General features: G+C 34.6%; 2 protein-coding genes across 2 annotated transcripts; both read right to left on the bottom strand.

The window, feature by feature from the left end:
* Positions 1-674: 674 nt before the first annotated feature.
* On the bottom strand, positions 675-5,212 carry LOC112503051 (probable leucine-rich repeat receptor-like protein kinase At5g63930). The gene is made up of 2 exons (XM_025107120.1): positions 2,626-5,212; positions 675-1,380 (listed from the first exon to the last, which is right to left on the bottom strand). The coding sequence occupies exons 1-2, from the start codon at positions 5,159-5,161 to the stop codon at positions 1,070-1,072; spliced, it is 2,847 nt and encodes a 948-aa protein (XP_024962888.1). The 5' UTR covers positions 5,162-5,212; the 3' UTR covers positions 675-1,069.
* Positions 5,213-8,645: 3,433 nt separating this feature from the next.
* On the bottom strand, positions 8,646-9,684 carry LOC112503052. The gene is made up of 2 exons (XM_025107121.1): positions 9,112-9,684; positions 8,646-8,840 (listed from the first exon to the last, which is right to left on the bottom strand). The coding sequence occupies exons 1-2, from the start codon at positions 9,404-9,406 to the stop codon at positions 8,797-8,799; spliced, it is 339 nt and encodes a 112-aa protein (XP_024962889.1). The 5' UTR covers positions 9,407-9,684; the 3' UTR covers positions 8,646-8,796.
* Between the last annotated feature and the right edge of the window lie 4,022 nt (positions 9,685-13,706).

Below are 13,706 nucleotides of genomic sequence, written 5' to 3'. Positions count from 1 at the left end.
ATAAATTAATTAAATTTATGTTATTATTAATTAATAAGGTATTCATATTCTTTTAATAACTATATAAATTAATTAAATTCATATTATTATTAATTAATTAAGTAATAAGAGTACATATTATTCTAAATTTTTTTCCCGGGTAATATTGGTTTTAGGCCGGAAAAATCAACAACCGTCGCACAGAAACGTGACACGTGTCCACAAAGTTACTTATATATTAGTATTATAGATATATAGGGTTGGGTTCCGGTGAAAAGATGAGTTAAAATGAGAAGTGTAAGAAGTGATCTTCATCCTTGGATATACATTAGAATAAGATGCACCAGATCAATCTCCATATCAAATATGATTCATGGATGGATTTGAGATTAAAGATATTCAAGAATCCAGATCTCTTCTCACTTTTAACTCTCATCTCAAACAATATTTTGACTATATATACATGTGTACGTTTGCATTCATAGATATAAATGAAAAAAAAAAATTAATAATTTTACACTAAGCAAAAAGTAATGATCGTCTATGAAAAATGATAATGATTACTCAATATATTACCATTGCAATAAGATTACCCATCACCATTTTCTAGCATTCTCAACCGTTCTCATTCCCAATTTCTATCCAAACAACCTCTAAAACTTTAATTCTAACCCTATCGTGATGCAAAAACTTGTGTCACAAAAGCTCACTCGTCTCTTCTTACACAAGGATATACTTCAGACATTTATAGATTATTTGCCTAGCTAGTGACTCGATTACATTAGTGGCAAATTAGAAGACTCGAAAAGCTAGAGTTACGCACGCATTTTTGACTTTGTGTCGTAATCCGCATGTTGCTAGAAAAGATTTTTCTTGTAGTGAGAGTTCTTATTTGTCTTGCCAACAATGCCCCATAGAAGAAAAAATAAGTTCATATTTACAAAGTACGTTGCATTTTCATGTAGTTTGACGTCTGTATAGTTTACACAAAACTAATTAACCTATATGGCATGCATACAAAAGGCTTGTATCATTCCATGGATAGAAAGCTTAAAAATAATAGCGTAAATGGTCATTACCATTCATCTTCTTAGTTTCTTGCATTAAGGAGCATAGGTAGCACGCTCCTCATTTTCGGTCTTGCATCAGGTGAGACATTGACGCAGGCTAAAGCAACCCTTAGGACCGCTAACATCTGGTCTCTAATCAAGGATGATGTCCTACTCACAGTGGAATCGAGTATTTGGTCATAGTCATCTTGCTGTTTTGATTTGCTCGATACCCACTTGGCTAACTCAGATCCTTCGCTAACTGCTGCTTTTCCTGTCAACAATTCAAGCAAAACCACACCGAAACTGTAGACATTTCCTGCTGTCGTCACCCTCATTGTGTACGCATACTCTGAAAGCCAAAAACACAATTGTAGGTTAGGATCCGACCTTGAATACTTCGACGAGAAAGCATGTATTACATCAAATGATAAGTGTAAAGTTTAAATGGCCGCCACCCAGGGTCTATAGAATGCAAAAAATGTCCAAGTGTCCTAAGAGGCTTTTTTTAGGAGTTAAGTTTATACGACCAAATGCTTGTACATCTTATGTAAAGTGTTACAATGGATCTTAGAGTGTCCAAATTTGGGTCAGGAGGGTCTCTTAATGCCTTCTTTTTTCTTCTCATCGAAGTTATTTCACAATGACTTGCCATGGTAAGGAAGAAGAGGGACAAACACACTTGGAGAGCGCAGTACAATGGAGAGTTGCATACTGCGTTCAAGAAGGATGAATCGCTCCCGAAAAGGAATCTATTGATTCTCTCCCAATTGGTAGGTGCAATGATTTACTTCATAGGCGAGGTCTCTAGTGTAAGGGGTGCTCATGGGTTGGGTTGATTGGGTTGAAGACATTTGAACAACCCAAACCAATGCTTGCGGTTTGAAAAATCTTAACCCAAACCAAACAAAAGTGCAACCCAACCCAACCCAAACCGTACGGGTTGGTCGGGTTGATACTTTGTTACATTAAAATATTCTTCTAACCTTGAATATGTTATTTTTCTACTCATAATTTCTTTTTCATCATCAACCATTTGATACAACTTGTCCATATTTCTTATGTATATTACATTCAGTTAATTTTCTCAATTTACGTATATATGTTTACAATTACTGAACATATATACGAATGAGTTATATAAAGATGTGAATAGATTGAAAAGATGTGTATATGAATAACGTACGTAATAGTGTAATTGTCTAGTGTATATATTAATAGAAATTCAACAATCATATTAAATCAAAGAAATAAAAAGTTGTCATCCTAAGACCCTTCTCAAATATGTCCTATAGAAAGGCTAAAAGGACAATTTATTTCAAAATGTACTAAAACACTTGTTAAGACAATGAAAAGTTCTGAACGAACTTATTGTAACACTTTTATTATAAACTTAATTCTTATTATATAACACTTTTATTACAGGATGTACGATTGTTTGTTCCTATAAACTTAAGTCTTATATAGCAGTATATTAAGAAACTTAAAAGATTTTGAGGTCCGGTAAACCCAATTTCATTGTAGTGGATAACCAATATGCATCTAGGATTCAGGTAAACATATGATGAATGAAGGTGAATAAAAATGGAGACTATACCTGGAGGGACATATCCAACAGAACCAGCAACAGCAGAAAGATTGCCTGTACTCTTTGAAGGATCGATCACTTTAGCAAGCTCAATATCACCAATCTGAGGTTCGTTCAAGGACTTGAGCATAATGACTTTACTCGAAAGATCAAGGAGGATGATTGGACCCGAGGGGCATCCGTGAAGAAAAGTCAAGCCGTTAGCAACACCTATAGCGATACTGTACCGATTGGTCCAATCTAAACCACTTGCCAAGTTTCCATGAAGAACATCAAAAAGACTTCCTTTTTTGGTGAACTCGTAGAAAAGATAGGCACTATTGGTAGTCAAGGCATAGGCAAGAGGAGTCATGACACTTGAATTACTTAACTTCCCAAGAACTTGAAGCTCCTCTTCAAGCAAACTATGGCTGCCAAGTTGGATTATTTTGTCACTCCAGTTAAGCTTCTTAACGAAATAGATCATGCCCGATGGCATTACAGCCTTGTAATACGTAGAAAATCTCGTCTTAAAGAAAGCATTCGATGGATATGCCACAGCTTCCATTGCCTTATTGAAGTCAAGATTAGATCTATGAATCACATTTCCGGTTAACAAATTGCTTCTTATGACCTGCAGCCGAGATGAATGTCTTTCCTCATCGTTGACCTTGTGAACTTTCCTAGAGTATATAAGCGCCACGATTGCTACTACTGTAAGAACAACAACAGCTGACGTGGCAGCCACAACGATCCCCCATGACACAGGCTTCTTGTTCTTGGCCACAGGTACAGGCGGGGTTGGTGTCGGATTTGACAAACTATTACCATCTGTGGACACGATTACGTTTGAACCAAATGTGGGTATGGTTCCTGTAAGGTTATTGTTGGAGAGTAGCAATAGTGTCAAGCTTGGCATTCGACCAAGGAAACTTGGAATTCCACCTGAGAATCCATTGTTTGAGAGATCCAAGACTTCGAGAGCTTGTAATTCGGAGAGAGCAGATGGTAATGGCCCTTCAAAGTCATTGCGACTAAGATTTAGAGCGATCTGCAGCTTTGTGGGCAGTGATCCAACACCATTAAATCGGTTTTTTCCAAGTTGAAGCTCTAATAATGAATCCATGGTTCCAAAGGACTCAGGAATTCGGCCACTGAGATTATTGACCTGCAAATCCAGATTAGATAGCCTCTGTAACTTAGAGAAGGATTGCGGGATGGAACCACTCAGTGAATTCCAGCTAATGTTTAGTTTCACTAGAATCTGTAACTGGCTGATTTCATCTGGAATCTTTCCAGACAAATTGTTGTGTTGAAGTTGGAGAACCTCTAATCTGTTAAGATTACCCAACTCGGGAGGAAGAAAACCCACCAAATTGTTAAATGATAAGTCCAGAAGTGATAAATTCTTGAAGATCGTCAACTCAGGTGGAATGCTCCCATTCAAGTTGTTGTTATCAACCTCTAAATAAGCTAATGACGGAACATCATCCCCGAACAACCATCTTGGTATTTGCCCAACTAGCGAATTGTTACCCAACCTCAATCTAAACAAATTTCTTGAGGCAGTGGAAGGAATCGACCCCACTAAGCTATTAGCGGACAAATCAACAGTCTGTAAATTCTGCTGCAACAAGAGGTCAGCTGGAATCGACCCAGTTAACCGATTATAACTGAGGTCTAAGTTCCTGAGATATCTAGTAATTCCCAGTGGGATTGCACCGATAAACTGATTCTGATTTGCAGCAAATCTCTTAAGAGTAGTGATTCCGGAAATCGATGGGGGAATTTCACCAAACAGTTGGTTGGCGGAGAGAAGTAACAATTGCAAATTAGAGAGTTCACCAATTCTAGAAGGAATCATCCCAGTGAGTTTATTCCCACTTAGATCAAGCAAAGAGAGATTGACGTACTTCGTGATTTCATCAGAGATGTTACCCTCGAAATAATTTCTGGATAACTGAAGCTCTTCAAGAAGCATCGAATTACCTAGCTTAGTGGGAATAGGTCCTCTGAACTGGTTGTTACTAATGTTCAAACTCTTAAGCTCATTCAAGCCATCAAATTGCAAATCAATCGATGCATCATTAAACATATTATTAGAGAGGTCTAAAACCTCTAAAGAACTAAAACCCTGAAAAACAGGCAAGGGGCCACTCAATCTGTTCTGGCTGAAATTCAAAAGTTTCAAACCAGTAATCCGACCACAAGAAGAGATGAATGGTTGTGGGATTGACGTCAGGATATTGTTGGAAAGATCAAGATGTTGCAAGGTTCCAATTCCGCAAACCAGAGAAGACCAAGAATCTTGGGCATTGGAGATGGAGAAAGAAGACAGAGTAAGACCAGTTATTGAGGAATTACTACAGGAAACGCCTGTCCATGAACATGGGTTTTCTAAGTTTAGCGAAGAATTCCACTTGGAATTTGCGTTGTTCTTCAACAACTCATGCAGGCTTTTCATGGTGGCCACCTGAGTTGATGGTAATTGACAAGAAACATACTGAACAATGAAGAAGACGATCAAGAGGAAGATAAACAGGGGGTGATACCTGCTCATTTTCATGGGGTTTGATGTTCAAGGTTCAATGACCTTCACAACATATATCAATGTTTTCTGGTTCTCGACGAAGTAATGATGAAGATTATGAGTTTTGTTGGGAATTTTAATCAAGAAAAGCAGAGTAGAGAGGGTTGACTGGGAGAGACGACTGGAGTTGTGGAAATTTTGCAAAATGGCGTGTGGAAAATGGCAGTTGAATAGACCAACGACTTCTATTCAAACCAACTATTTTGGTATTAATAATAATAAATACTCTTTTTTCTTGAATTAAATTTTTATGACCATCCCAAGTTTCTACCCCTTTTGACACGTCTCAAAACTGACATATGTTTTATTTTTCATTTTTTTTAAATTAAAAGAAAATTTGCATCAGGATAGAAACAACTTTTACTTGATATTTATTTTCAAGAATTAATCTTTAAAATCGTTATTTAGAGGGTTTTCATCAAACTTTTTTGTTTATTTAAAGGTCTGGTTGACCTGTTGACTTGTTAATATTGACATCATCTAGATCTTTTGCTAACTAAGATATTCCACGTCATATTAATTTTTTATGTTAAAACTAATATTCCACGTCATATTTAAAATTACAAAATAATTATAGAAAAATAACTAATTTTTTTTAAAATTAATGCAATAAAATCTATTTTTCATTCCAAATTTCGTTTTCTAAATAACAAAAATTCAAATATCAAGTTGAAATTTTTTTCAAAAAAAAATCCAAATTACCAAAATAAATATTGTTTTTTTACAAAATAAACAATATAAACTAACCTGTGATGCAAAATAAACCTACTTTTTTTAGCTACAATATTTGATTCATTCAAACACAATGTGAATCATAATTATTATACTTACTTCTATAATCGTATCATGTACACTCGTACCTCTTGAACCCTATCTCTTGAATCCCTTCCTTTTATATTGCTTCCAACAACTAAATCATTCTCTTCTACGTTGTTTTTTCTCAGTCTACCAACTGGATTTTTTTGGCTGAATTAGAGCATCTCTCTTTTTATTTTTACAACTCCTAGAATTATGTGCTACCTCCAAACAATTTCTGCAAGTCATCTTTCTCCCCGATTTGGCTACAACTTCATGGTCGTATGCATTTCTTCTAGTGTGACTACTTCCTTCACTTCCATCTTTCCTTCTGGCTATTGTATGCCTCCCAGACATGCGTCTAGAATTTGGGGGCAAAAGTTTGGCAAAATCTATCCTTGGCCAAAGTTTGATCCCATTCAAAGGGTTGATCATGTGATTATATGTATTACTAAACTTTATTTTTTAGAACAAATGAGACACAAGGTTAGTTGGATCTTGGTGAATGAAGTATATTGTTATAACCAGGTTCCATGCAACACTGGTTGAGGTAACCTTGCGTGATTATTATGTGAATTATGTGAAATATGCATGTTTAATTTAGAAAAGCATGGATCATACATGCATGTGAATATGATGCTATGCATGCATATGAGAAAATGATATGTGTGTACATAATAATATGCATACATGGGAAATGTGAAAGTGCATGTACGGTAGCATGCTTATGTGAAAATCTATTATTAAATGAGATGGTACCTTAGTGGTTAAGAAAAGTTGATTTTTAAAATATTAACTTCCACCGCTCAAAGAGTTTTTTATCAATAAAAAATCACCACCGCCTATATTAGAAAATTTATAAGGAGATAAAAAGATAAGATCCAATCTTATCTTGTTTTCTTTGGGAAGAACATTTGAGAGAAAAAGTGTGGAATGTGGCGGTGGAGGTTGTTCTTGAGAAGAATATTGCACAAAAGCATTTTTGAAGACTTTGTGTTGAATCTTCCAAACTGTGCAGATAAGATGAGTTTTGATAACTAAAATCCTTATATAATGTCATTTGAAAACTGTTTTCTAACAGTTTATAGATGTGTGTTTATGATATTGGATTTGGAAACTGTTTTGAAAAGATATAATAGATTCTGCTCTTTAAAACAATTTTGGAATGATATCCTGTTTTGAGGATTAAAGGAGATTTTTGTTTTGTGATTTGAAAAATGGTTGAAAGAACTAATTGTTCTTGAGTTTCAAAGTTTTGATGATAAAACTGTTTTGAAACCATTATTGGTTAAAAACTATAGAGGACATTTCATCAAGACGGTTGTGACTTCGGTCTGTCTTCGTTTGGGATTAATCTACAGATTTTGTGGATAAAACTATGGACGCTGTTTCATCAAGACGGTTTTGACTTTGGTATGTCTTCCTTTGGAACTAACCTATAGATTTTGATGAGGAAACAAGGGTGACATATCAAGGAGAGGTGTAGGTGGCATATCAAAAAGAGATGTACCTTCAGCTATAAGGGTGGCATATCAAGGAGAGGTGTACCTTTGGATATAAGGATGACAATTGTGTGTGTGAATATTATAGCTCTTGCTATTATGTCTTTTAAGATTGCAAGAGATTTGAGTTCTTACTTCTTTGTGATTTGAAGACTCGGAGATATTGCGCTTATTAGAAATGATAGTATTGATGTTATTGAGAAAGGGAAAACTTGGCCTATGGCCAATGGTTTTGGATAAACTGTATTTTGGAACAAGTGTTTGATTTAAAAGGAACCAGAGAGACTCTGGTTGTTTCTTGAAAGAAACCAGATGGGCTCTGGTTGGTCCTCATAATAGAACCAGAGGGTTCTGGACGATGATTTGAGAATTATTCAAGTCTTTTGCAAAGTTTTTAGTTAAACTAGAGGCTCTGTATCTATAGATAAGAGCTCTATATCAAAATTATACTTTAAAAAGAATTTTCAAAAGGGTTTTATACTTTGAAGTTTTTCTTACAAAGAAAGACAAACCATAGGAGCTCTGGTTGGCCTACCGCGTTGGACCAGAGGCTCTGGTTGGTCTTGCATTTTGACCCAGAAGCTCTGGCTAGTAGAACCAGAGCTCTGCTCTGGTCATAAATAATCCTTTTAAAAACATATTTTTATTCTTGGGAAAGCTATTTTATTATCTATGATGTTGATCTCTGAACGTTTTGAGAATTTAGTTAAGTAATAAGCTCTGGTAGAGGAACCAGATGAGCTTTGGTCCTCTTGCTTGTCGAAATATTTTCTAAGTTTGGTCTTTGAAACCAAAGGTCCGATGAACGTAAACAGAATATGGATTTACACTTCATTATGTGAAATGATTTTATTTAAATAATGCTTCGGAGATATTCACCCTGCAACTACATGGAAAAAGGGATCTCACTAAACCTATAGGTCTAACCCTCATTTTGTGTTTTCAAATATGTATTGCAGGAAATGCTTAATATAATGATAGTAAAGGGAAAGACAAATTATGAATTATCTCTCTATGTGCTTAGCCTTATGAAGATCGATGGATGTATTTTGATATTAAATGATATGTAGTACACGAGCATGTACTTTGAAATTTTTGAGTTGTGTATTTTGTATTGTAGCCTCTTGTACTTTGGACCTTTTTGGGCTTGAACATGTATTCTATGAATGAATTATGTGTTATATGCAATGTGAGTTTAAGGGTGTTACATATATGGCTGCAACAACATACGGACAAGGAATTTCATAAACTTGCCAACTTCTGCAAGTGCATGTTCTACATTGAGTGTCGACAACAACCCTCTAGTCCTTTGTCTTACTTTAAAAAGATTCCCTCCATTGGGAGCAACACGCCAAAATCTGCAAAAAATAATAATATTGGCAAACCATAATGTAATATTTATGAAACAAATTACCTTATATGCATAAAGCATAATAATCATAAACATGCTGCATTAACTCCTTATTTTGCTCAACTTTCTTTCTTATATTTGGACAGATTTCATCATCCCAGTTGCATGCTTTGTTGCTCATCCTAACCATTCTTTGCATCACAAGAGCCCTAATCTCCTCGAGCATTGTTTTATAGGTTTTCTCCTGGATGAGAAAATCAAAGAGTTAAAACACTCACTTGCTCCGTTTTTTACAGCATCACATGATGTGTCGATGTTGAATAAAGCCCTTGACCATGTTGACGGTTGTCTTTCCATCAAATGTTCATAAGCATGGGGAGACAAACTTCTAATTTCTTGCATAATTTCTTCAAATTCTTGTGGTGTCCCTGACTTGGATGCAACCCAAAACAAAGATCTGAATTGGATACTAGTGTACTTCTTGAAATTGGCGTCTATGTGTCTAGCACATTCATGATGCTCAGCAAGTGGGAATACCTCTTTAACAGCTTCAACAAGTCCATGTATTAGCATAATGCAAATAACTAATTAGAAGATCACATTCAAAATAGATTAGCAAATGTTTGCAGTTAATTATTAGTATACTATTACCTTATGTTGATCTGACATCAATGTTACCCCTAACCCATCGGTCAATCCAATGTCCTCCATTAGAAAATTTAAAAACCACTCCCAACTGTCTTTATTTTCAACCTCCACCACTGCCCATGCAAGAGGATATATTTGGTTGTTATCGTCTTTTCCTATCGCACTTAACAACTCTCCCTTGCATACAGTTTTAAGAAAATATCCATCCAAGCCAATGAATCCCCTAGCCCCTGACAACCAACCTTCTTTTATACCCTTAAAACAACATAAAATCTTTGAAAATAATTTATATTATTTGGCCCTACCTCGACACTAATTTTAACCATCGATCCTGGATTACTCCTTCTACCTCGACACTTTCCGTAATGCTCAATTAGAGTCATTTCTACTTCCCCCAATGCCTTGGCCTTAGCCCTTTGGCATTGACTCAACTGAACAATGCACTTGTAGTTTTTTAGAATGGATTCCTTCAAATCAACTAACTTGATCGATGGGTTTTGTCTAATCTTCCTCCCATATTGTTTAGCAATCCAATTGGATTCACAAAGTAAACCTAACATGTAATTTCTCCCACACTTGTGCTCATCATTTAGTGACTTGACTTGGAATGATTTTTCACCCTTCATCCAAGATGCCTACAATCTCCATGGACGACTACTTTCATATCCTTTTTTAGGCAGTCCACACACAACATGTAACTTGTCTTTGCTATTTTTTAGATACCTTCATTGATAAAATTGTGTCAAAAAAAAGTTAGTAATTACATAATAAGTGTATGTAAGTAAATAAGATAAGTAGCATACTTGAGTTGAAGGCCATTTGAAAGAGCATAATTTGTCAAGCAATTCTTTAACTCCAAGGCCGATGAATATCGTTCACCAACTTGAGGCTTCATTAAGTTCCAAGGAACATTTGGATTGCGAATTGGAAGTTCATTGGTTTTGGCCTCATCGTCTTCAACCATTTCATTTTCATTTTCGGAATTAACGACGTCTTCAACAAACCTAGCCCTATTGTACCCGTCACACAATTCTATCAAAAAACCATCATGTTGATATGGTTGTTATTGTATCTCATTTTCTCTTTCCATGTTATCATCTCTAGGGACTCGAACATTTGCATTAGAAGAGTTTATTGCATCTTCAACATTCACATATTCCATTTCCCTATTGAATTTTCTCATTCTAACCTCTCTAATCTCATCATCCCCTTCTGATAAATGATTTATACTAGCAACCTTGTCATCATCAACATCGAAAAAACTAATCTCATCATCACTACCGATAACATAATCCTCTTCAATGGTATCATCATAATCACTATTAAGAACTCACTAATATCAATATTAAAATGATCAATAAAAATTTCCAATTGTGCCGACAATATACCATAACTAAAAAACCTTTTAATATCTGCATCACTATCAAGGGGTTTCAATCCTTTTCCCAAATCTGTGTTAGGAACCTTATAATACATTCGACTAACTTCTGATAAAGTAAAATCTTCAATGCGTTGTCTTAAGATTCTATACTTATGTTACTTGCATCAAAATCTTTCAAATATGCAACTTTACCTCCATAGAATGGATTTGTTTGGAACATGCCACCATGATTTATAGCCAAATTGATCTTCATATTGGTTCTCTTTAAACCTGAAAATAAACTTTTTTAAAATCTCAATATGAAAATAATGGTAGCAACATTACAACTAATAACTGGTGTAACTTGTATGATGAACAACAAAAGCAGCTGAACTAATTACTGGTGTAACTTGTATGATAAACTTAACTACTCTTTGAAAAAGAATAGGTGGAAGCATGTATGCGTGACTGGATATATAACGTATTAACGCATATACAAAAATTAACAAATATATCAGAAAGAATAAGGATGGCAATTTGGTCCTTGGTAGATGAGAAAGAATAAGAATAAACTTGAAAGACCTTGGTAAGAAAATTCTTATATCTTAAAACATAATATAGTGGAATAAGGAGCAGAAAGACAACCACCTATTATTATGAATTATGAACAAGACTACCGTTATTATTGATGTCTAATAGTCTTTCTAGAGAAAAGGCAGAAAAATAGTAGAGCACAACCAAGAAAAGAAAATGACAAAAGACAACAAAAATATCTATTCAACACAGAAAACAAGTGCTCCCATTCTATCTGTTCTAGTTTCCTAATATGACACCCAAAAGGTGAGGGAGTAAAGAAAGGAAATATTAATGCAAAAACTGGCCGATTCCTGCAGTCAACTCCTTTGATTTGTTTTTCTTTTAAGACCACTAGTTAGGCTCTTATTAAATAAGAGAAAATTAATTACACTAATATAACATGTATAGGATCATCCATTTATAATTAAAGACTTCCTGTTTAGTCATAGACTTCATATGTTTTATGATTGTGTGCTTTATTGGCTAAACTGTTGGGCAATTGCCACCATATCAGCTTAACTATAACAATGGTTTACTCTACAATATCTAACAATGTAGGGTAACAAAGTTCATATGAAGTTTGAATCTGAAAAGTAACAAGCTTGGTGACATATATATGCTTTTAACCCTTAAATCCTCATGCGATATAGTTGTTAATCTTGCAATCAAAGTTCTTATAGTTTGACATTTAAGGTCATGCAGACAAATATTCAAGTTGAAATTTAGGATTTGATAACATATGCTACAAGATCTAGTAACATTGGTTGTGGTTGTGGTAACAAAATATTAATAATTGTTTATATGAATTGAATTGAATTCTGTCTTGATAACTTGGATTAATGCATGCAGGTCACTGGAAATGCTTGATTCTCAACCAAACTACTGCATAATGTGAGGAAAGAAAAAGAAAGGAATGGATTGGATATAGCAGCACCTTCACTTGTTTTTTTTTTATAACTTCACATTGTTGTTTTAGATTACAAAGGAAAATAGGTTGGAAATTTATGGTTACAATTTATTTAAAACATGCATTCACTAATCATCGTGTTGATACAGAGTTATCTTTTTGGATTTGTCATTGTGCTTAACAACAACAACTTAACCAATTCTGTTGGAGGGGCAATTGGAAGGTGTAAGTGAATTTTTATACCTAAAAACATAATCGGATGCATAAAAGCAGCGTACAAAGCATGAATCAGATGCATATAATTGGGTGGTATTCGTGCCGATAACATATATGATGATGAAATAGGAGTCCTGGAATCAATGAAGAAAACATGAAACCAGTATTCCAATTAGGAATATGAGATTCAAGTTTGTATTCCAGAAGAAGAAGAAGATGCAAGTGTCGCTGTTCGGTATACCTGATGAATATCGTTGGAGAGGACAACCTGCCAGACGGGAAATGTGAGTGACAACGAGAGAAAACTACGGCGGTAGAAGACGACGGCGACAGAAGTCAACGGCGGCAGAAGTCGACGGCGACAGAAGGCGAGAGGGAGGTCTAGGGTTGCGACCAAGGAAGGGAGGAGACGTAGGAGACATGTTTTTTGGAAGCGGACGATTAGAAACCTAATTTTGATTTGTTTTAATGATGATGATGATGATGATTTGGCAAAAATAATTTCCACATAATATTTTTTTAAGTAATTTTTTGTCAAGTCATATTAAAATATTTGTTACCTGTTCAACAGGTTAACTAGACTCCTAAATAAACAAAAAGTTTGATAGAGACTTCTAAATGACGATTTTGAAAGTTGGTTCCTCACAATAGGAATCAGGTGAAAGTTGGTTCCATTTTGGTACAATTTTCACAAATTAAAATTCGAGCTAAACGTAATTTAGGGGTTGTTTGATTTTATTTTCTATTAAGCTTTGTATCCATCAAATTATTATTAAATATTAATCAACTTAGATAAATTATGATAATCTGTTATTTGATTTTTATTGTGAATTATTATTTTGAATAACAAAAGTTATCATTTTAATCTTCTGTCTACATAAGTGTCGAATAAGAATTAGTTGTTTGATAAATCTTATAAATGACAAATAAAATTGTATAAATTATATAAAAAGCACAAATGATATAAATTTAATGAGTTCATTAGACAATGCATAATAGCTTAAAATATACTTAAAAAGATTAAATATCATTGTTTAATTACATGTTTTAATCTATGTATTTGCTTTAGACTGCATTTTTTTAATGAGATGTGAGATTATTGTATGGTAAGGGTTTGGAAAAAGACAATCCTAGCTTAATGCATTAAGCTAGGGTGGGGTCTGTTG

This window comes from Cynara cardunculus, unplaced genomic scaffold (assembly GCF_001531365.2).
Source record: "Cynara cardunculus var. scolymus isolate 2C unplaced genomic scaffold, CcrdV1 Un_Scaffold_2462, whole genome shotgun sequence".
NCBI lineage: Eukaryota > Viridiplantae > Streptophyta > Magnoliopsida > Asterales > Asteraceae > Cynara > Cynara cardunculus.
This window is presented reverse-complemented; position numbering and strand designations above follow the sequence as displayed.

Bases quoted from the DNA above. Each gene is read 5' to 3' on its own strand.
- LOC112503052 (XM_025107121.1), bottom strand. From the start codon at position 9,406: ATGCTAATACATGGACTTGTTGAAGCTGTTAAAGAGGTATTCCCACTT. The intron at 8,841-9,111 runs GTGAGTGTTTTA...TATTTTTTGCAG, and splicing joins TGCTGTAAAAAACGGAGCAA to ATTTTGGCGTGTTGCTCCCA.
- LOC112503051 (XM_025107120.1), bottom strand. From the start codon at position 5,161: ATGAAAATGAGCAGGTATCACCCCCTGTTTATCTTCCTCTTGATCGTC. The intron at 1,381-2,625 runs GTATAGTCTCCA...TTTGGCTTTCAG, and splicing joins TGTTGGATATGTCCCTCCAG to AGTATGCGTACACAATGAGG.